The sequence below is a fragment of the Sipha flava genome, unplaced genomic scaffold (genome assembly GCF_003268045.1).
Source record: "Sipha flava isolate LNK unplaced genomic scaffold, YSA_version1 130_pilon_pilon, whole genome shotgun sequence".
Lineage (NCBI taxonomy): Eukaryota > Metazoa > Arthropoda > Insecta > Hemiptera > Aphididae > Sipha > Sipha flava.
The window spans coordinates 822433-846815 of NW_020271756.1; the positions used below are offsets into that span (position 1 = coordinate 822433).

The 24383-nt window shown below is 26.4% G+C and overlaps 2 protein-coding genes across 4 annotated transcripts; one reads left to right on the forward strand and one right to left on the reverse strand.

The window, feature by feature from the left end:
• Window positions 1-554: 554 nt before the first annotated feature.
• LOC112694538 (cohesin subunit SA-1) lies at window positions 555-9988 on the reverse strand. 3 transcript variants are annotated; one of them, XM_025570044.1, is made up of 23 exons: window positions 9819-9988; window positions 9101-9287; window positions 8723-9000; window positions 7804-8006; window positions 7522-7695; window positions 7258-7462; window positions 6972-7197; window positions 6754-6907; window positions 6378-6526; window positions 6088-6307; window positions 5805-6023; window positions 4426-4608; window positions 4134-4349; window positions 3901-4062; window positions 3643-3837; window positions 3412-3571; window positions 3205-3338; window positions 2961-3137; window positions 2676-2890; window positions 2453-2616; window positions 2333-2372; window positions 827-883; window positions 555-753 (listed from the first exon to the last, which is right to left on the reverse strand). In XM_025570044.1, exons 2-23 carry the CDS (start codon window positions 9271-9273, stop codon window positions 594-596), a joined length of 3864 nt encoding a protein of 1287 aa, XP_025425829.1. In that variant the 5' UTR covers window positions 9274-9287; window positions 9819-9988; the 3' UTR covers window positions 555-593. The 3 variants fall into 3 exon arrangements, with proteins under 3 accessions (XP_025425829.1, XP_025425828.1, XP_025425830.1); XM_025570043.1 differs by having other exon boundaries at window positions 8723-9015; window positions 9819-9987; XM_025570045.1 differs by lacking the exons at window positions 555-753; window positions 827-883 and adding an exon at window positions 1893-2111 and having other exon boundaries at window positions 8723-9015; window positions 9819-9986.
• A 5742-nt stretch (window positions 9989-15730) lies between these two features.
• LOC112694544 lies at window positions 15731-22709 on the forward strand. The gene is made up of 14 exons (XM_025570050.1): window positions 15731-16151; window positions 16213-16327; window positions 17314-17381; window positions 17466-17514; window positions 17802-17873; window positions 18695-18808; window positions 19030-19302; window positions 19381-19509; window positions 20499-20786; window positions 20848-21108; window positions 21163-21377; window positions 21616-21770; window positions 21850-22071; window positions 22147-22709. The coding sequence occupies exons 1-14, from the start codon at window positions 15834-15836 to the stop codon at window positions 22391-22393; spliced, it is 2526 nt and encodes an 841-aa protein (XP_025425835.1). The 5' UTR covers window positions 15731-15833; the 3' UTR covers window positions 22394-22709.
• The last annotated feature ends 1674 nt before the right edge of the window (window positions 22710-24383 follow it).

Sequence of the window (24383 nt, forward strand, 5' to 3'; positions counted from 1 at the left end):
TTTTTTTGAAGGCAATTAAAAAAATCTGAGTATTTTAATCAAATATTAATGAAAATATATGTACTAAAAAATATTACTATAATCATAAGTAGCTGACATTTTTTTTACATTGGTTATGACTAATAACTTATATTTAATCAGTGCACACGTAATATACTTACTTATCTAGATATAAAACGAATGAAAGTATATTTAAATAAATTTGATTAAATATTTTATATGGTAGATACCTAAACTTGCACAGAATCAAATTAACTGACATTTATTATTAATTGGTCCTATATTGTAAGTATAATATGTTTAATATATAATGTACTGAAAATGATTTTGAGAAATTATCATTTTATTATAGGTTTCTTATTATAATTCTTTATTTGAACAATTATTAATTAATATATTTGATATTTTAAATGTTTAATAAGTTATTAATTTTGATAATAATATAGAATATTAAAATTTTTAATTATAAGAAAATATATACTTATACAACACCGTATTATTTATTAATTATATTAATTTTTTATAACTGTTAATGTCTATACAAGTACATTAATATTTCAAATACAAATTAATATACATATATTAATTTAATTTCATTCATCATCTTCATCATCTTCTTGGATATAACGATATGGAATTGAACGATTTATACATTGACGTGTTGGTCTAGATCCTCCTGCTCCAGTACTATCAGAATAATTTGTTTCATCAGAATGCAATTCTGAGCGACTACTATCTTGGAATCGTAATGACCTTGTTATAGAATTAATTATATATTTGAATTTCATTAGTAAATTAGATATATTAGATTTTTAAATAATTTTACTTGATTATCTTTGATCGTCTCTTCTTTATTGGTGCTTCACTTTGGACAACTGGGGCTCTGTAATTATTAAATAATTATTTTCTACGTAAAATAATTATGAAAAGGAATAAATTATCATTTTCATTAGAAATCATGGTTCGTCGATTTTTTGTGGAGCTTAATATGTTTCATAAATTGAATATACATACCTAATAATAATCGATTCATAAATATTATCTAAGTTACTTTATCAGAAGTGAGCCTAATCCAAAAAAAAACGAGTTGATTCTTTCAAAGTACAATTTGAGAGTTAAACAACTTCTTTAAATATTTAGTAGGATAGTTATACATTTACTTGTTTCAGTAGTGAACTAAAGTAACAATAACTAAAATATAACGACAATGAAAAGTGTTTAAATTAAATTAAAAAAAAAGTTATATCATACTTGTAATACCTTTATTATTATTATTTATAATAAATAAAAAGTAAAAATAACTTAATGAAAATTAAATAATATCCTAATTTATATAAATAACTAGAAAACAGAATAAGAGTATAAGAAAATGTACTTGTTAAATTATTCCCATACAGTCTTAATAATAGACTATCTTTAGATAGTCTATTAAACAATTTAAATACAAAATTGAAAATTTAAATAAATTTTTGTTTACAATAAATATAAATATATTTTATTACTTAAAAATATCTGAGAGGAGATTAAAGGCATCTCCTACCATTTTCACAATTACACTTAGTGAGTATATAAAATTACATTGAATCATCTTTATTATTAATTGATTATTTTGATATTTAATATATATATATACTTATGTAACTTAAATATAGTGTTTTTATTATTTGATGACTTACCATTTAATACTTCAATTTTGCAAATAAAACTGTTCTTTGAAACTATATTTAAAATGTTTTTTACAAAAAGTAAAATGAATGGAAACACTAATTATATATTTTAAAAATCCAAAATTAAATTCCATGCACATTTTCCTTGAATAAAATTCAATAGAAATTACTTAAAAATAATTAAGAAAATTAAATCTACTTTAGTTAGCAATCATATTAGCTAAATTGATACATGCATTAAATTTTATTTAAAAATAAGTTTTTCATACAAAAATAATTGACATACAATTTAATGATTCAAATTAACTAACTAATCAACTTATTAAATAGAGAAATTGAACATTTATTGGACATCAAAAGTTGTTTTATTACAGGATAGGAACACGCAATGGTGCATTAAAATACTCCAAGATGACATTGACGATTACAGCTAAAATTTAGTAACTGAAAATAAAAAAATAAAAATAAAAAAACAGCTATTGCAAATTTATTTAAATTTAAGTAATTAAAGCACACTATGACTCCAATCATAATATGTATAAAAATATAATAATGATAAATAATTAAAATTAAATCATATTTGCATAACATTAAAAGCAATAAAAACATATATATTTAAAAAATTTAAAACATTGATTTAAGCAAATTTAAATTGTTTTCATTACCCGAAATCTTGATCTGACCCTTCATCATCTTCATCATCATCTATAGAAAAATTAAAAATAAATAATAATTTATGTGCAGAATCACTAAATTAGTATAATATAATTGAAAAGATAAATTACAAGTTTCTTTTTTATTTCTACGTGTGTATGCCCTTCGGGAAGTTATTGGTCCAGGTTCAGCATCACCATGCATTAAGCTGTTTCTATATATTACCCAAGGTTGCCAATCTTCACTACGACTAGAGGGGACTGCTGATGTTATGTGTTTATCCAAATAGTTGAGACTATAATATTAAAAAAGATTATTAATTTTCAAAATATAAATCAAAATTATGGAGCATACACTATGCGTTTATCTTGTTTAAGAAGTTTGTTGGTAAATTCAGCTAATATTTCCAAAAATGCAACATGTGGAGGTGGTACTGATGGATCATCTTGGACAATTCCTTCATCAGTTCCTACAGCGAATAAAACACCTTCACGGTGTAAAGCTGCCATTGCCTCACGATTTTTTAATGCATCCAATCCAAATGATAAAGCAAATCTTTTAGCTAACTCCTAGTTTTAAAAATATATAATTTAGTAAATTATGGTCAATTTTATTTTGTTCTAGTTTAACAAATTCTACCTTTAAACTGCTGAACTCTTGGGAAGATCTCGATATACGAAATGTACCACAGTTTATTTGTTGTTCTCTAAATGATGTAATTAAACTTACTACCATAGTTCTAGCACAGATTACTTTATTAATTTCACGGGCTTTTCCAATTGTTGTTTTAATTATATCTCCATATTCATTATAAGACTAAAAATGGATAGATAAAAATAAAACAATTTCTTACTTAATTTAATTATTTAAAATAAATGTATACTTTGACGTAATGCTTAAATATATCCGCTGCACATGTAACAGGAATCATTCCATACACAATTAGTTTACAATAAGATGCTAAAAAGTTTCTTCTTTTATGTAATTCTTCAATTTTTGAATGTTCATCTTGAACACCTGTCAATCAATTAAATACAAAAATTAGGTGATTGTTAAACAAATATTTTAAGAACAATCAGTGTATCACCACCTTCTTCTTCATATACAAATACATTTTTCTGAATAAAATTATTTAATAGATCCTGCAGTTCTTTGTCAGAATCATAAACTAGATTTCCCAAAACCGGATAGTGTTTAACACCCAACTGATTACAAAATACAACAAGTAAATCACATATTGATATATAAGCCTATGGACATAAATTTGTATTAAAACAAATGTTATACAAGTAATTAAAAATTATATAGCACATCTGATTACCTCTTCTTTAAATATAGGATTAGCTGAATGCGCCAAAATTCCACGTAGAACATCCATAAAATCAAAGAGTTTAGTTTTAACCTGCATTACTTGCTCTTCAATATCTTCATTACGTCCATTTTCCAAAATATTTTCAATGCTGTTTAGTTCCCACATTGTTGCAAACATACATGCAGAAATACTATACTTGATAGCCTTTCATAATAAAGAAAATATAATTAATAATAAGATATTTTATTTATTTAACAATAAAATTACTTCTTCTGGCAAAGGTTTTGATCCTTCATGAGCCATTTTTAAATCTTTAAATATAATATCCCACAAACTCCATGGTCCTAAGTTATGGCATGAATAAAATATGGAAATTTTCTTTATACTATTAACGACATTATAGATTTCATCATCATCAGGTTTCTCATTCTAAATATAATATATATAAATATATTGTTAAATTAATATTAAATATTAATTGTTAAAATATATTAATTTACTCCTTCAATAAGATTATTCCAATCATCCATAGCTTCTCTATGTTTGTTAGTGATAGTATCCATCAAGGTACTTTTTTGAACACTACACCTGGTAGCTAATGTAGAATTGTTTTTCAAACAAAGTATTTCTAATGTTTTGGCACAAGTTTCAAGAACTTCATCATTTTGATGTTTATCAGTAACCAAATGAATTTTTTTAAGTAATAAATCCAAATTCTGTATCAAGATTATAATTTAATAAAAATATAATACACATAAAAACGAAGTAAAATTATTATATTAATTAACTTACAGACTCTTGTCTAGATGTTGTATAAATATCTAAATCAAAATATTGAGGTATAGATAACAGATTAATTAGTTTGTCTGCGTCGGCTCTATATTTATCGATTAATGGAGGCAATACTTTTATAAAATGTTCAGTTAGCCTTTGTTTGTCATCCTGCACTTGTTTTATTTCTTTTACAGACATCATCTATTAATAATCATATATAAATTATAATAAAAAACTTGGTATCTTAACATATATTACTAGACTTAGGGACTTCTAGCATTTGCATACTTTTTTTAATTATTGTTAAATATAGCAGAGTGCAAAATAAATTTGTTTCTTGGTGCCATAATATCAGATCTAAAATTTGAATGTGCATATTTTTACATACTTGATAGATTATGTAGGAGAGTGTATATTTTAAAATTGCTATGTTTATTTTGCATATTTTGACATATTGTTCTAATTTAAAATTAAAAACTATAGATACTTATAACTATTAATACATATTTCAACCAATCGAAAAAAAAATTTACTAAGAGGACTTAATACTTCCAGAAATATGCAATCAGCAAACTATCTCTCATATCTCGTTATAATTTTTATGTAAGTATAAATAATACTATATTCTCGTTTCGACCATATAACCCGCTGGATATCGACCAGATATTGATAAAGATAATAATCGATATAGAATAATAGATTATTTGTTAAGTGTTCAGTTTAGGCAATTATTATCTGTTGCTGTTTTTGTGTCTCGCAACCATAGAACGTCAAATGATACGCAGAACGTCGTACGTGTATATTTTGTAACATTGTTTAATACCAAAAATACAATAGTCTACGAGTAACCGATTACAAAATTTTGTTCGGAGTTTAAAGATACCTTTAAATCCAATGGACAAGTTTTATTTTATGTACTATGGGGTCATTTTTTTTTTTAATGCATATCAATGCATATTATAATGCTTATTTTGATGAATTTAAAAGCATATTTGCATGCATATTTGTGTATATTTAAGAGCTATAAGTCCCTAAGCTTATATATTACTATATATTTATTTTGAAACATTTAAAAAATTATATGATAACTTTTATCAAATTAAAATGTAACACTCAAGAAAAGTGTAAGTATTTTACTAAAAAAGTACATAGGTACACTATTATAATTATAATGTAGATATTTTGGAAGATAAAGAAAACAATAAGCTTACATGGGCAAACTATTTTATACATTATAATAGTTACTAATAACTAGTCTAGATGAAAAAGTAAATATTCTTTGAAAAGTCTAATTTTTATTATTTAAGAGAAACAAGAAATATTATTTCAACATTAAGTTAAGTATAAATTAAAGCAGTTGTGTAACTATTGTTATAAATGAAATAAAAATGTTTTACTTTTCTATTTGGGCCTCGGCCAACTGGTGCCTCACCAGTTGCTGCCTGTTTAATACAACAGACCATCAATTCAATTAAACTAGTTTCTTGTCGATCATCCATTTTTTCTTCACTTAAACCAGGCTCTTCTAACAATAAATCAGTCATACATTCCCAATCTTTCATCATTTCATTAGAGTCAATAAGTGAATCAACCAAATAGGCTCCATGTTCATGCAACTAAAAACAAAATTATTTTAACATTAGAAAATATGTTTGTAATTTTTATAAATCTAATAATTACTTCTGATTCAATGAAAAACTGAACTAAATCCCTTATTAATGGTGTATTTGGTAAACGTTTTTTTCCTCGTTTTGTCCTTATGGTTTTTGTATCTTCTTCAGGTTTGAATAAACGTTCATTTAAAAACTCTCCAGCAGCTTGAGCTACAGCACGATGTGAAGAATAAACAAGTTCATATACATGTTCACAATCTTTATCTGATAAGATATCACGATGATGCCTACATTATATCATACAAAACAATATTACAATTTATATAGAAGATATTAAAAATAATTTTATTTCATTACTTTAAAATACTGATAACTAATCTGACAGCTTGAACAGCAACATCATATTCTTTATCTAATGTCATTGCAACAATTCTATCCTTAAATTTACTGGTGAACAGTTCCAACTTACTTTTTAAGTCTTCAGAGGCATATAAAGGTTGTAATGCCTATAACAAATGAAAAATATTTGTGTGAAATTTCAGATAAAAAAATGTTAGTACTTAAATTCAGTAAAATATAAATAACTTCATAGTTAAATAAGAATAAAATTGTTTTTACTAAAACTTTTTAGTTGTTAAATAAGTACAGTGTTAAGAAAATTTGGCAATGTTATTTCTATAAATGTTTGTATCAAATAAAAAAATTAATTAGTTTATAATATTTTAGACTATACCTGTAAACATTTTAATCGTACTTCTCCAACTTTGTCATGTAAAGTCCAACCAATGTACTTTAAATAAGAATCATCCAAAAAATTTTGATGGAATTTTTTCATCCAAACACCTATTTCTGCCATACATATAGCTCTGATCTCAGGTAAAGTATCTCTAGAATTTAAGAATAGAGCAAAATATGTATAAATTATTTATTTTATATTATTATTTAGCTCACCTATATCTGTGAACAAACACAGATTTAAACATATACGTCAACATATTTTTAATTTCATCCATATTTTCTTCAAGTTCTTGTCGTTTGGCCATTAGAGTTTCTAAACGGTCACTAGCTCTTTTATCTCTAGCTTTTTGACGTTCTGCTTCATATTGACGTTGAGTATTATCCAAATTGACAGAAACAATTAGTGCAACATCCACCAAAGCAGTCATTAGTTTCATTGCTGTAAATATTATAAATTTAATATATTTAAGGTTTAATTAATTTACTAAAAATAATTTACCAGCAAGCGTAGCTGTATGTCGAAATGCTCTAACTTGCGAATCTGATAAACCAGTTAAAAGTGATATCATATTATCCATTAAATACTGATCATATATAATAGAATATTGACATTGTTTAACAAGATGACCAACAAAATCACAAAAATTAGATCGAAATTTTTTCCATTGGATACCACTCATAATAAGAGGATATTCACCACTTTCCTAAACAAATCCAAATAAATTAAATAACATGAAAGAATCAACAATAGTTAGTAATTTACTTCATCAAATTCTTCTGTCATTTTTCTAATTATAGCAGCATGCTCCATAGTTTCTGACATATTTGGTGTAATGACACCTTTACAACCAGCAGCATTGATAAAGAATTGCATCAATACTAAAAGTGCTTCATCTCTATTTATTTTATACTGTTCAATCCAATCATCAACAGTTACCTATTATCAATTACAATTTTGCATTAACTATAAAACATGAAAAAATAGAACTATTTTTGTTAAATTTAAAAATATATAAATTTTCATATTTAGTGATTAAAACTTTACCTGTAAAGAAATGCGACCATTTCTAATGGCACCATACAATGTTCCATCATTTTCAACTTGTAAATCAACAGGTTGTATTTGAACAGGCTGTTTTTTTGATCCCGCGGGTCTACCAGGAGGTCGTCCAGGTTTACGCTTTTCTGGTTTCTTTTCTGGAGGTGGTGATGGTGACATAGTAGATCTTTGAGGAGGATATTGTGCTCCTATGATAATAATATGACGAAAATAACAAATATCATAATTATTATTACAAAACTTATAACTAAAGACCGGATATAATTGCATTAAAAATATGTTAAAATTGCAATGAAATACATTAAAATTACATAGTAAAATCATATCAAATATATAATCATTAATTACTTACTTAAACAATATTATGAACATTTATATTATATTTACAAAATATATAAACTTTTTAACTGATTTTCTATTATAATCTCAGAGTAAGTTTTAATAGTTTTATATCCTTCATTTTTTTCTAAGAAATATTTTAATTTATCTTTAACTATTTTTCCATTAGGACCGGAAATATTTATACTAAATATGTTTAAACTATTAAATAATTGACTATTTGATTCTTCTAAGTTTGTGAGTTTTGTGGATAACCCAGATAAATATAATTTTAAAAACCCTAAACTACATTTAACTATATGTAAAAATGTATGTCGTAGTTATATTTTTTTTGTAAAATCACTTTGGAAATAATAATTTGTATATTTTATCATGTGAAGTATACAAAAATTGCAATAATTGAAAAAATTGCAAAATCGTTGAGTAGGAAGTAGGAAGACTGTAAGAATTATGTAGGAAGACTGTAATTAATCTGATTCGTAAACATATTTGATAAGATTTGATTTACTGGGTATCAATAAAAAATTGCAATATCAATTAAATCCACTTTTCACTTATAACATACCCCTAGTTCTGGCTCTGGTGACTCGGCCACCACTAGGCGAATCAACAATACCACCACTAGTTGATGGAATTTGATTTTCTAAATTTAAATTGGACATTGCATCATTCACAGGCATTTGAGTAGATTGATGATCTTGCATATTAATTTCATCGTGCATAGACGGAGAAACATGTGGAGGAGCTGTTTCATAAGTCATCATAGATTGGGATTGTTGAGCCTGTTGAAGAGCTGGTTCACAATGATTGTCTAATATTCCAGGTTCTTGAAAACTATTCATTCTAAAGATTTCAGAACTAGAAGAGTATTCACTATTTTTATTATGATTCAATTACATTTTGTCACATAAAAACAAAAGTTATTGCTACATTTATTTTTTACCTTGGTGTCTGAACATTATGATAATTTGCATATGGATTGTAATGTTCTTGATAGTCTGAGCGGCTAGGTGTCATAGGACTTGGATGAATAGAACTTCCTGGTGTAGATGGTATATCATATTCCATAGGAGGAGGATCATCCATGCGAATTCGTTTTCCTATACTTCGATGCATTATTATGTTTATATCTATAAAAATATATAACTAATATTTATCTAAAGAACAGTATAAACATTTTTGATCTACAATAATACTATAATATTAAAAACTATTTAAGTAACTATATAATTTTAAATAATAAATAAATTATTGATTATTTAAACAAATCTAGTTGATAAAAATAATATAACTTTATCATTTGTAAAAAAAAAAAAATTGACGAAGATTAAAAATACTACAATAATGATAACAATAAATGTTCATTACATGGCTTTAACAGAAACAATAACAACATTTCAACATATTTTAATAAGAATAAATCTATACAATATAATAAGTATAATATAAGTATTATCAAACAATGTATAAATACTAAATCAAAAAATATTTTATAAAAATACATCAATGGATATTGTATATTTTAATGTCCAAAAATTACAAACATAACGGGGAAAAATAATTAATGTAAAATTAGTTATTTTAAAATAGAAGTTGAATGTAGATCCATCAATAAATTTTGAACTAAAACAACTATGTAAGAGACAATACACATAATTTACCTGTCAGCTCGAAGTTATATCAACTACACACAAATATGATATTATTCTCTTGATATACTATTAACTTGATAACACTATTGAGAAATAAAAAAATATAAGAACAAACATACAAATAAATATTTGCATAGAAATTTAACTTTAAATTTGAAAACTAATTTGTGACTGATTTGTTGACTTTTTCTAATCATATCAAATATTTTTAGTGAATAACTTTGTTTACAGAGTAATAACACTTGTACCAGTGTTCAATGATGCGTCACCAAGAATGTTGCATGACTCGTTGATATTAGACGACAATATTTCTAACCGTAATTTGTACAATATTTAACGAATGAAATAAAAAAAACTAGACATGTAACATTGATTGATTGTTTTGAATACGATCTTAGATTTTCTAAAACCCTGGTTTCAAAATAAGTGTGTTTTAGTTGTAACACAGAATAGATTAAATTAAGTTAAGTCATGTCAGATATGGGTCGCGGGTTGCCACTGGTATAATTTTGCAGAAAAATTAAAAAAGTTACTAATTTACTCTTTAGTTTATAATCTATGAGTTGTAAACTGATCAACTATAAAACTATAACTATGTTCTGCCTGAGAAGTGGTTATATTATACTTATACATACGACTGGGAAGAGGATTTTTAAGCCTTATTTAAACGTAATTTTTTTTTCTTGAATCCATTAACGGTAATATCAAAAAATAAAGCATGTAGACCTTAATCTAATACTAAAAATACTATATATATATATACAGGGGTGGATAGGCATAATCTGACCGGCTCGGGAAAAATAGAATACAGCGGCCCGCATGATTATATCCAAGTTCCAACTAAACAATTACCTCAACTTTGAGAGAACCAACCCGGCAATCGCCACCTTTTTTTTCGACGTTCTTAAATAATATATGTTATACCATTGATTATAAATACTAGTATTTATAATCAATGGTTTTAATATCCAATTTTACACATGTTTTGCTCTCATCTAACAACTCTACGATTTTTATCTTTTTTATTTTCTGCACCTCTTTTTCTTTTTAATTCGTTTTGAAGCATACCTGGTTACAGTGGCGTGATGATGATATTATTTTGGAGCAATGGCTCCTTTGAAATTTTTAGTAGGTGGGTGTCCCTCTGCTAAAAAATACTTAACAATAATATAGATAAATCATAACATCATATTAAATGTTTTAAGTGATAGTAAATATTTGGTGCACAAATGTACTGTATATGATCCGTTACTTTAGAAACAATTGGTGCTAACTAGTTGCAATACCAATGTTAACAACATTATTCAAAATTCACACACACTGCATAGATCAAGATACAAAATAATTAATGAGGTGTAATAAATTAACTATGTAATTAAGTAAGTACATTTAATTATACAAATCAGTCGTATACGTATATTTTTTAAATTGTAAATGTTTTGTTGTGGTGGAAATGCCTTTAGGATGAATAAAGGGTACCTTACGGTATAAACATTTTTGCTCTTCACCAAAAATTAGCTCAACACGCCACTGCCTGGTTATACAACATTTTAGCAATATTATACTATTTACATGATTCGTGTATAATTATTTTAGAAAAACATGATATATCAGTAATCAACTTTGCCGTGGCGTATTATTAGTGACTATATATAATAATTTAAATCTGAACAATCAATTATCATAATAGCACGGAATTGTATGCATTAAAAAAAAAATCAAATACGCACTAAAAGATCTTCGAAAGGCATAAGTATTATGCACTAATATGTTAAAATATGCATTAAAAAAAAAAAATTTGCACTCGAAATTTTGAATAAAATTTAATTTTTAATTTTTGATTAAAATAATACATAAAAAAAATTACATTTAAAATTATCTAATACTACTGTAAATACTTTTTTTTCTTTTAATTTTAAAGGAATTTACTATGATATTTATAGATTTAAGTTAGATTTAAATATATATTATTAGTATTATAATTATTTACTTTTATTTGTATATGTACATCATTGATTATATATTATTATTTTCACCGGGTAAAATGATTTTATTTTGGCGTATAAATTTATATGTCGATGGCGATTTATTGTAAAGTGACAAGGATAATTTTTTTTCTTCAGTATTCCATTGTTTAAGTTTTTTATGGTTAATTTTCATGGTTACTAGATTTTTGAACTTGTAGATGAAAAATTGACTGACTGATATAATTCGTTAATATTTGATTTTGTTTTTTTTTAATTTTAATTTTTAAAAAACTAATAGTTGCTCTTTTTTTCTCCAATAATTTTGACAATTGTTTACAACGTTTTTCTAATTCTTCGTTTTTTAATTGTAATTTTTACCGTGAACAAGTATTTAAAGATGTAGAATTGCATTTTTCAGACGACGAAGGTAATTTAGTTAAATCAGAAATATATTTTCTTGTATTTTATGTTAGAGATAATGTTGGACTAAAAATAGACGATGCTGAATTTGTATGATCAAAGTTATTTACTGTTGTAGAATGATAAACTTTTTCTGGCGTCAATACATTTAATGCATCTACTGATAAGATTTGATTTGATTTTGCATCAATACTTACAAGAATTAAATTGATGATTTATTATCAATTTCTATAACTGTTCACATTAATTTCTTGTAACGATATTGTTATTATTATTTTCATCTGATGAATTTAATTTTATACAACATGATCATTATAATTTCAAAAATAGTTTTGTCATTAAACTTGTGAAGAAATTAGTATTTAATTTTCAAACAATAAAAAGATAAAAACATGATGACAAGCAAAAATATTTAAATTTAAAATACTTATTATAAAATAAAATTTTTCGAAATCTTTTAAAATTTACACCACCTCTAGAAAATGTTTTCATAAGTCTTCTGTGAAAATCTCAAGTCTCTCCTATTGTTATTATAATTATGATTTTTGAGTTACGATGAAATAACTAACGTCGTTTAATATATATTTCCGGAACACCCGATTTCATCAAAATTTAAATTTTAAACGCGTAATTAAAAATGTTTGAGCTGCTCCTGTAATTTGTGTTTTTTTGTTTACTGGATAAAACAACTTCTTTATTATATTATATACCTATACAAGTTTTATTTCTAAAGAATTGATATTGAAATGCTTATCAACTTTTCACTACAAAAAGTACCTACTTTTTGTAGTGAAAAGTTGATTTTGTCATTTTTAACAACATTTCAAATTCAAATGTTTATTTATAAAAATTGTGACTACAGATTTTTAAGATTTTTCACAGGAGTAAGAATAATGTATGAGGAACATAGTATTAAAATTTCAAACATTTTCTGAGAACTAAAATTTTTTTATTTATATTTTATGGAAAGAAACTAAAAAAAATCTAAAATTTCAAATGTCTATAAATATTTTTTCCCGTAATTTATATCAAGTACAAACGCAATATTATTTAACGCCTTCGGTAACGTCCGTTACAGATCCCCACTCCTGTGAACTACTCTAGCGATTTTGACGGCACCCGCCACAACTAGACACGCAGCCTCGTAACGGCACTCGCCATTTAACGCGCAGTTTTTTTACTGCAGTGAACAATCTATGCTATAATATATAATCAATGATGTACATGTATAATAGTATTAATATAGTAGTAATATTTTTCATCGGCCCATTTTCGTCAATATAAGCAGCGGCCTACCGGGAAAATCCCGGTGTCCCGGCGGCCTTATCCGCCCCTGTATATATATATATATATATCTTTGTTCCTCAGCTATAAATATTATCTTTGTATCTGTTTTGTATAAATACCACTATCCAATTCTTGACGGCTGATATAAACATGCAATTATTTAAAATACACATATTAGGAAAACATCAACATTAAAATCAGCCGCCAAAAATTGGATAGAGATATTGAAACAAAACAATATATATATATATATAAATCCACATGCGTACCTGAAGCCAAAAAACGAAGGGTGACCATTAATCTGTCATGAACAGAAATCACTTCACGCAATTGTATATCTTGCTTGAAAATCTGATGTTTTATTAAATACAAATGCATTTAAAATTGCACTGCAGACATCCGAATAAAATTTTTAAACTGCTGTGCGTTCTCCAACCGAAGCTCATTTACAAGATTTGAAGCGGCTCCCAAATCACTTCGACGGTTCACCCATTTCCTAACCCAACATTTCTTTTTTCTTTTTTCTTTTATCTTCTGTTTTTGTACAATATTATGCACAATTATAAAAGTTAGGGCCTGATGCGAATCCATTTTGTAAAAAAAGAAAGAAAAAACATTCAAATTTTGTAAAAAAAAACATGTGTACCCTCTAGTCGACATAAAATTGTCTTGGTATCGAGATTAATGACACTTTCGAGTCTTAAAAACCTATCTCGAGACCGCGAGTGACCTAAAATGGATAACACCCTGAGATCAATCTTGAGACTTTCTCTCGAGCTATAATCTCAAGTGGACACTTACCTTAACAGTGTACCTTGATTCTACCTAGTTTGATAATTAGTTTGATAATTTTCAGTGTTAAATAGTATAAAAACTTAAATATGCTTTATAATGAAAATCACATTTGAAACAATTATAAAAAATACCACAACAAAACGTTACCATAAATTAATTAACATTAATAACACGTTTTCGCTAAAAGAAAAATATGATTTTTTAATAAGTGAAGAAATTGTAAAACAACTTTACGCGAGGGCATAGGCGCAATTTGGGGGGTCTTGGGTGTGCTTAGAACCCCTATTTTCGAAATTAGCACTCCCAAATGTGTTTTAGTTTATGTACAGAAAAGTTTATTACGCTTATTGACGTTCCAGATGCAGATGTATATTATTTGTCTTTGAAAGGCATCCGAATCCCAATCACTAGGTAATTGTCATGGGTTTTTCAAATGCATATGTCAACAAAAGTGCACCACAAAACGGTGCATATGTTTAAAAAATAATTTAATTTGTAACTCTAAATGCCATCCAAAAAGATCGTGTATTAATAAATAAATTGTAAATTGTAAAAAAAAAAAAATAATTTAATAATTATAACTATAATAATAGAATAAGTTTATAATACTATAATAAAAAACTATTGATAACTATTGACTTTTTATTGTTATTTAAAATTTATTTAAGATTTTAATAATTCAAATAAATTAACGTGAAATAAATTAATATTTATATTTAATATAATAATCGTTTTAAATACATTAACTATACCATTATTGTTAGTTTATAAAATATCTAGTTAGTATATAGAATTACTAGTTGAAGTATGTATTTATGGATTCATTCAATACATTAAGTGAAAGTACCCGTAATTCCATAGAATAACTAGTTATTTTATAGAATTACGGAATTTCATACATTAACGCTAACATATATGTATATATATATATATAAGTCAATTATTTTTAGAAAGTTAGATTTAAATGATTTTGTGTAAATGTGTTGCAGATGCATAAATTATTGATGTTATTTTTTTGTGTATAGATACTATAAAAATATACGCATACTGCATACAAATAACTATATTCTTCATGATATTTAAATTTTATTCTATTCTCACTTAAAATTATGCTTATTAGAATTGTTTTTATTATTCGTAGTTATTGCACTTTAAATGTCCTTTGAAAAATATTGTTTATGTTCATGAAGAATTATACTGGATACTTAATAGAATCATACAATGAGCATTCATTACAATATCAGATTACTTTACTGAAAATTGTGTACGGAATCATTTTTTTTCTTTAACATTTTTAAATATTAGAGATTGTTGAGTGTTAATTTTATCGATCATCGATTCTTCTGATAATTAATTTCAATTAAAAAAACATACCATTAATTGTTTCTGATTGAAACAATATTGTTTACTGTTCGCAGAGGGGAGATTTATATTTAAAGTATCTAATTAAGTCATTGTGTATATCGTTGTGTTTCACTGATAGATATTGGGGCCCCTCGTTTTTAAATATAATGTCAACTGCATCTATACTTTCGACCAAGTTGAATGTTTAACCATGCAGTACATACCGAATGTGTGCTTAGCTACGGTCATAACGGTGCAATACGTTCTGCTATATGGACTGTACGAGTATATACGTGAAGTGGATATCAAGTGCTCGACATTGGAGGCAGCGGTGAGTCATCGATCTCGCAGGGATGTGAATATCGCTGAAAATTCAGTGTCGTCTAAAAATGAAGGTGAAGGAGAAAAAGTGGAATTTATCAATCCGAATTTCCGGCCTATCGTAGAAAAAGAAATAAACTCTAAAAACGAACAACCGAACAGTACTAAAGAGGAATGGTACTGGCTCAACGCTTACTCGAGAATACCTGTAAGCACATTATTGTAGACAAATGTAATTAAGTAGTTTTACTAAAATAACTATATTTTAGGTAGCTGCCTTACAAGGTTTTTGCGCATCTACAAGAGACTATTGTCCTCCAGGAAAAGAAGGGCCTATTGGTCCTCGAGGGGAACCTGGTCCGAAAGGAGTGCCGGGAACTAAAGGTATGCTGAACAGTGTTCAGTGAACACGTTATATCTTCTAGAGATATCATTCCATCCAAATAAATTAATAAAAAAATACATTAAATCAAGCATACGAGTATACATATGTAATAACTAATATTGTAATCATAAGTACATAAATAAAAAAATGCATAAACTAGAATTAATATTACTAATAGTGAAAACATAAGCGGAAATTTGGTGAAATTAGTGGAGAGCTAAGCATTATTTACTTATTACACCTATAGGTACCCCTGTACGCAATTATTTATTTCAACAAGGCAATTTACAAAGTTTGACAATTTGACATACTCAACAATTTAACCAAAATAACAATTAGGTGCCTTATCATTTTACATTTTTGGAGTAGATATTCTAGACAGAAATTATTAATTAATTAAATTAAGCAACCAATACGGGTGTTATTACATTAATTACGATCGTTCCAAGTCATGACAATAAGTTTGTAAAATCTTAAGAATTTGGTTTAATTTTTATCACAGAATATTTATTTTTTTATTTCAGTTATTAAAAATGCATTTTACAATTATAATAATTATTGTATTTTTAGTCACTTAACAATTTTTAGAGCTAGGGGGAGATAAAACCTGTACTTTACATTTCTGGGGGGCTTCCCCCCCGATTTTCATTTATGAGTGAAAAGTACATAGATGCTTGTACATGCAGTACCTTTTATGTATACCTAATAATATTCTGCGAAACAACCTGCCTACAAAAATAATAATTTTATTTTAGTACGTTATATTAAACTGCTATACTTTATTTTTGTATTAATATTTTAGTCACACAAAAAATTTAAAAATACACTTTCAAGTCCAAATGTATAATTATTATTAAAAATTATAATGATGTTAATTTTATTTCTTGTACAAATGTATTCAATTTTTTCAATAAAATATAATTCTATTAAATTATGTATAAACTTTATTGAGACATAACACAATGATTTATTTTATGTGTCTTAGGAGACGAAGGTCTGAAAGGCCCAATAGGTGATGATGGTCCACAAGGTCCAACAGGAATACCAGGGCCGGTTCGTAAGTGCCATGTTTTAAACATTGGCATCAAACATCTAAATTTTTCTCACGAAATAAAATAAAAACATTTTAAATTATAGGTGGGTCCAAAAGGACAAAAAGGAGATACTGGTAAAACAGGGAATTCTGGTAAGAAAACATAATTAATACTTCCTAAAATTCTATTAAGTTAAATATTAATAATGATTTCTAACTAAACTTCAAAATATGTTTACTTTAAACGTACAATTTGTTTGTTACTTATTATTATAAATAATTTAGTCAAAATTTTAAATCGTCAAATGTATAAGTAGTATAAGAATTGAACATATTGAGTTAATATTTAAAAAAAAATACCCATTTGTAAATTGAAAAAAAAATTAAATTTCTAATTTTAATTAGTAATAAATAATCATAACATATTTAAAAAAACTTAGGTTTGGACGGGCGTGATGGAATTCCAGGAGAACCTGGATTAGATGGAGTACCTGGAAAAAACGGTCTGGATGGTTTGTATAAATTTTTTATATATTTTAGTTAATTGGTTAAAAATTTATGTGACCTAATAAATAAATTTTAAATTCTATATACATATGATAATGGCAAACATTATAACAAAACACTGTGTTTTTTTCGTGTCTGTGTAAATGACTTTGATTAGAATGATCCATCCGATCACCACAGTCATCTAATAGAAAATATTGTCTTGTCAATTCTTTGAATGAGATAACTACGAATTTTCCAACATTATTATAAATAATTGCAAAAAACTGACAAATTATAAAAAAATTTACTGCATACCAGTTTTCGACTAAATCTAATTTTTTGTTTTCATCGTTCATTAAATATAATAATCGTAGAGATATGAATTTTTTAGTGAATTCGTATACCTATGTACTCTGTATATGATATAATTAAAAAAAAATTTTTTTACCTATTTTTTAGTTGATTAAAATGTTCATATTTTCATATAATTCTATAGGTAATTGTTAAATTTATCTGGATGTGTATTTATGAGCATCAAATTATTTAATAAAACACCAAAAGTCTATCATATATTGCAGTAAACTAGCAATTTATAACAATTTATTATGTACTTTACTATTATAATTGTGATAAATAAATGTTTATTAAACGTTTTATAAATATCAAATTTGTTAACTTTTCCTTTAATATTTGTTCAGTATTCATTATTTTAATTTAACTCTGGGGTTTGGTTAGTTATTTTAACAATGCCCATCTAAAAATTAATTTATTAAATCTTATTGCTTTAATTTGAAAAGATTTGTTAAGCAGCCCATATCATTATCAATATTTTTTGTAACTTAAGGTATACCTGGAACTAATGGAGCTCCAGGAAAGGATGCAACTTGTTTTAATGGCACTGATGGAAAGCCTGGTGAAATAGGACCAATGGGACCTCCAGGTCCGATAGGACCAAAAGGTTAGAAATAAAAATTGGTTTATATATACTTATTCGTATTTTTTTTTTCGGATGTATTATTGAAGTGCTTGCAAGTTTTAATCAATTCATATTACTTAATAGTTCTTTTTATACGATTTAATCAAAATGAATTAATTTAACAACTAATTTCCAAAATAAATATGTTATTGATGTATTAATTATTCAACTTTATTTATTTAATTAAATAATGAATTAATTAGGATTAACTGGACCAAAAGGCAGACCAGGAAAACCAGGAGTTGATGGTACCCCTGGTAAACCAGGATTAAGTGCTTTTAATTATACAGTGAATGGAATTCCTACTACAGATTTTCTGACAGCGCCTAGTATAATTGGACAGTCCGAATTAAAGAATATAACTGTAAAAGAGGGTGATAATGTAAGGTTACGGTGTGTAGCTACAGGATCTCCTAAGCCTACAATTGTATGGCAAAAACTTGATACTTCAACCGTTCCAATGGGATCATGGAGAGGTGATTGTATTAAAAAAAAGGAACTAATAAATTCATTAGTACATTATTTAATTATAATATTTATTATTTTTACTTTAGAGGAAGTAGTCACTGGTAATGTTATAAATATTACAAAAGTCAATAGACTCCATATGGGCCGTTATAAATGTATTGCTGATAATGGCGTACCTCCATCTGCAGTCCAATATTACTCAATTGAAACACACTGTAAGTATTTTTTTTTTAGATTATAGGCAAAACAATAGTTATATTAAGTTACAACGATTAAAGTGCTGTTTTTACACATACAGCAGTATTCCTTGTTATTATAAGAGTGCTCAAATGATTACACGTTCAAGTTAATGGAGAATTACACTTACCTAGTAACAGGGAAAAATCATTTTTCATCACTAATAAAAATAATTAAATATATATCCAAAATCTTTTTTGAATGGTGAAAAAAATGGTAGAAGCCTTTTATGGTTATGGTCAAATTGTATTTAAACTATTTTAATCAGATAATTTGAAAATAATCACATGCAATGTTTAGCTTTCTTGATTTGAAGTTAAAATTATTTGCGAATGTAAATGTACACCAAAAGATTCATATAACATCTTATTACATGGGATATTGGATACACATTACACTTAATAGATTGATAATGACTGGAATTTATCAATAAAATAATTTTTTCTTCCTTGACGTAGCTGTTTCTACTTCAGTATATGTATTGTACGTACTAATTGTATAACCTGCAGCATGTGTTTTAAAACAACTGAACGCACATATTTTTCTAATAATTAATATCATGATACTCTTATTAATTTTTATTTATGTGTTACTTATTGGTAATGTATGCGTAAACATAATTATTAAAACAACACATCATTTTCGCTAGTATGATTCAAGCTTAGATATAAAAAATAAAAAATATCCACCGATTATTCAAAAAATAATGTATATAAAATGTGTTTTATATTTACATTTCTTTATTTAATTTGAAGTTATATGGGTCGTTGGACTCTATATAACTCTTTCCTAGTCGCACCGCTGATTAAAATAACAAAGGACTTACTACTGAAATTTTACAGAAATTTTTTTTTATAAATCAAATCTTTACTCTTGGAATTGTTGAATAGTTTTTATATTATGCTTTATTTTATCATCAATATATTTATGTAAATATATGTTATACTAAACATTTTTATTTTTTTAGTCCCTCCGCTCATATCTGTGTTAAATCAAAATGTAGCTACAGCAGTCAATCGTTCAGTATCATTTGAATGTGAAATAGAAGCTTTTCCATATGCAATTCATTATTGGGAAAGAGATGGAGAAGTTTTAGAAAATAGTGATAAATATAGTATCACTCAAATAGATATAAATAATTATAAATTTATAACACAATTAAATATATCGGCTATTAATGATTCGGATAACGGTACATATTACTGTGTGAGTAAAAATGAAGAAGGAATCGTACCTGGAAATATCACATTATTCAGTAAATATTTAAAATAGAATGCAAAAGAATTTCAATAATATGTATATTTTAAACATTTCAGTTGTTGATCCAACTTTGGTCACACCCCCACCTTATGTTGACCCTAATAATAAAATCAAGTTCGGTAAAGTACCCCAGGAACTAATTGATATAGATGATATTTGCCCACCTATAACAATTTGTCCTACTTGTCCCGCAAAATCAAAAGAAACCAAAGAATGTAAGGAAGAATTTACAATTGATGATTTGTTAGGTCATCAACCATTATCTGTACAACAATTACACAGAGTAACCACTAAAGGCCACGCAAATAGAACTTTGGGTAATTTATAGAAGTTTAAAATGAAACAATTCTTTAAAAGTGTTTATATTTTAGATTGTCAAGTATATGCTGTGGGAAAACCGGTCTTCCATAAAAATGTATTAAATGCTGCTTTTGGATCTTGGATGAAAGATCCAGCTCCACGCTTATCTAACGAAACAATTTGGGCGACAGTAAATGAATCAAAAACTCTTTTAGAGTTTTCCAATAAATCTATGTTTAAATCAAATACCATAACCAGAACACATACCTTGACGATACCTTACCACGTGAGTGATTTGTAATTACAGGTTATAATTAGATAATTATTTTAAAATTATTAAATCATTAACAAAGAACTATACATTTAAAAAAAAAAAAAATAATAACTACCTAAAATCTAGATGAAATTAACGAAGTGAAATTGTCAAGCAAGATTTAATAATATACTTGTACAAAGTTTCACATAATCTCCAACTTTTTAAATTTAAAAAATATTGGTAATGATAAACTATAATTTTACCTTAGGGAAACAGCCATGCAATGTACAAAGGTTATTTTTATTTTCAAGAAAAAGACAAGCCATTGATTCAAAAGTATGATGTTCAAGAAAATAAGTACTCAAATATGACGGTCCCATATTTGAACGTTACTAATCCCAAAACTCGTTTATATACAACCAAGTAATAAATAAACTACCAAAGTTACATTTTTTAATTCGACTAGTCTATCATATGATTTAATGTTATATTTTAAACTTAGGATGAATTATGTAGATTTAGCTGTCGAAGAAAATGGATTATGGATCATTTATGGTTTGGAAGATTCAAACAATACAGCTGTCTTACATGTAGATCCTAATTCATTAGAAATTGAGTATGCATGGAATATAAGCATCAAACACGACCGAGCAGGAGATATGTTCATTGTTTGTGGTGTGTTGTATGCAGTTCATAGTGTAACTGAAAGGAACACAACCATCAGGCACTTACAATTATTATTTATGATAAACAATGATTATTATTTCGTATAATAATTTGATTAATTTTTTATATTTAGATTTGCATTGGATTTATACAAAAACGTTCGTTTAAATGATATTGGTTTATCATTTACAAATCCATTTGCGCATACTACATTGATTCAATACAATCATCAAAGTAAAGAGTTATTTACTTGGGATCAAGGAAATTTATTAACGTATCCAATTAGATATAACGCTATGAGTTATAACAGTACTAACAGAGAATCAGAAAATGAAATGAATAGTCAACGTAGTAGTGCAGAAGTGGTTAAAAATCCATAGAGTTAAGTACTCGATAAAATTGAACATCATGAATTTGAACGCGAGATAAATGCAACTAATACAACTTTTTTCTTTGTTTTTAAAAGTTTTATATTCAATCTGTTACAATATAAAACAATAAGAACAATCGGAAGATGGAATTAAATTGATAAGTAAATAAAATAAAAATAAATGATAGAATAGACAGAGTACCGTCTCTAGTGGAGATATTACGCCATGATAAAATTAGTTAGATTAGCACAGTGGTTTTCAACCTTTTTCAGATCGTAACCCCCCCCCCTCATTTTTTATTTTTTGTATAATGCTACTCCTTCAAAAAAAAAATGTTGTTTTATTCATCAAAATGTTATGTAATTACCCATAAAATATTTACATGATAAACAATTTTAATTAATTAACACTTAAAAATTTCACAAAATAAATAATTGACTTAGTTTTTTTTTAAATAATATGGAAAAACCATTTCATCCATTATTTTTGGCGACCCCTAAACCTATGATTCGCGACCCTCAGGTTGAAAAGTACTGTGTTAGCAGTTCATGACACTATTGTCTTTTTAGTCTTTTAATTGTGTTGAAACAACCAATCACAAATTTATATAAAATGAAACAATAATTGTATAAAAATTATAACTAATAATTAACTGTAAAAGGAAATAATTATTCATGTTTATCACCTCAAAATACCACGTACCTACATGTATTTTATTATGCATAATAAATAAAAAGATAAAAATTAATTTTATTGATAAATAGTGAAATATCGATGAAGTTATATTTAATTATTGAAGTAATTTGAATGAGAAAAAAACAAATATGTACTAGACTTTATATCTACCGTGAGTGAACAAGTATATTTTTTTTTGTAATCAATTTCTTGCGCTAATTATCCCATGTTCAAACTTATTTTATAATTATTATTACTTTAAATTCAAACATCGAGATATTATTTAATAAATGTTATAAAAACATAAAAACAAATTCTAGATCTATTTTAAACGTGCATTTTTACACAGCAGGAGTATTTAATGTACTAAATATTTTTGATAACTCTAAACTTATTTTTTATTGTATTTATTACCTATGTAAAATGTTTAATGTGTCATACGTCAAGTAGTGTATAATTTAACTATATAATATATAATATGGATTATATTTTGATGTTTATTATATACTAATAATTACTTCATTAAAAAATGTAATTAATATAAATTATATTGTAAACATACTTGCATTTATTTAATAAGGTATTTAATAAAAAATATTTAAGTAGGAATTTAATAGTTATGCATTAAAAGTAAAACTATTGTTATATGATACAGTATGATTTGTAAGAAAATCAGTTTTAAACAAATATAATTTTTCTAGCTTTTAAATTTAAAAAAAATAAATAAGTCGTATTCACGCAGACGTAGCGTACAATCCTGCCACTGTGTGTTCCACTGATAAGTTAATTCGGTCTTTAATAATTCTAATTCTAATTAGTGTTTTCAAATGTCGTCGGCCTCGGGCGGCAATAGCCGCACCGGTCAAACCCCAGCCACAACCAAAATCAAGAACACAGTTACCAAAAATCCTGCCTCAACTCATAGATTCAGTACCACGGGGAAAAAGGGTAAAGTATTTAATAACGAAAACGAAAACGAATATCGTACGTGCGGTTCGAGAGATGAAATGCTACTAATAATAATGATGTCCGTTAACGTAGTGTTGCGAGAAGTACACGCATTGAGGGGCTTCCAGAGCTTAAACGGAGGGAGGGCAAACGTGCCAATTGAAATTTAATTGAAATCGAAGAAACCGACCGTTTCCATAACTAGTTATTGTCAAAACACGATGTGGTGTCCGTATTTTACGACAGCCGTCGCTTCGTATATTCCCGTGCACGTATCAACAAATAAGTACCGTTTCCCTACGGCGTTCGTAATCTCTGTTTCTGTCTCTCATTTTTTTTTTCGTTTTTTTCCGTTTTGTTCAGGATCCGCAAAATG

What these genes read in the sequence shown, in the direction of transcription:
- LOC112694544 (XM_025570050.1), top strand. Translation starts at nt 15,834, where the DNA reads ATGCAGTACATACCGAATGTGTGCTTAGCTACGGTCATAACGGTGCAA. An exon ending in TTACTCAATTGAAACACACT is followed by an intron (nt 19,510 to 20,498) that starts GTAAGTATTTTT and finishes TTATTTTTTTAG; the next exon opens with TCCCTCCGCTCATATCTGTG. An exon ending in ACTCGTTTATATACAACCAA is followed by an intron (nt 21,771 to 21,849) that starts GTAATAAATAAA and finishes TTTTAAACTTAG; the next exon opens with GATGAATTATGTAGATTTAG.
- LOC112694538 (XM_025570043.1), bottom strand. Translation starts at nt 9,273, where the DNA reads ATGCATCGAAGTATAGGAAAACGAATTCGCATGGATGATCCTCCTCCT. An exon ending in AAGAGTTCAGCAGTTTAAAG is followed by an intron (nt 2,891 to 2,960) that starts GTAGAATTTGTT and finishes TTTTAAAACTAG; the next exon opens with GAGTTAGCTAAAAGATTTGC. An exon ending in AGACGATCAAAGATAATCAA is followed by an intron (nt 754 to 826) that starts GTAAAATTATTT and finishes TTCTATAACAAG; the next exon opens with GTCATTACGATTCCAAGATA.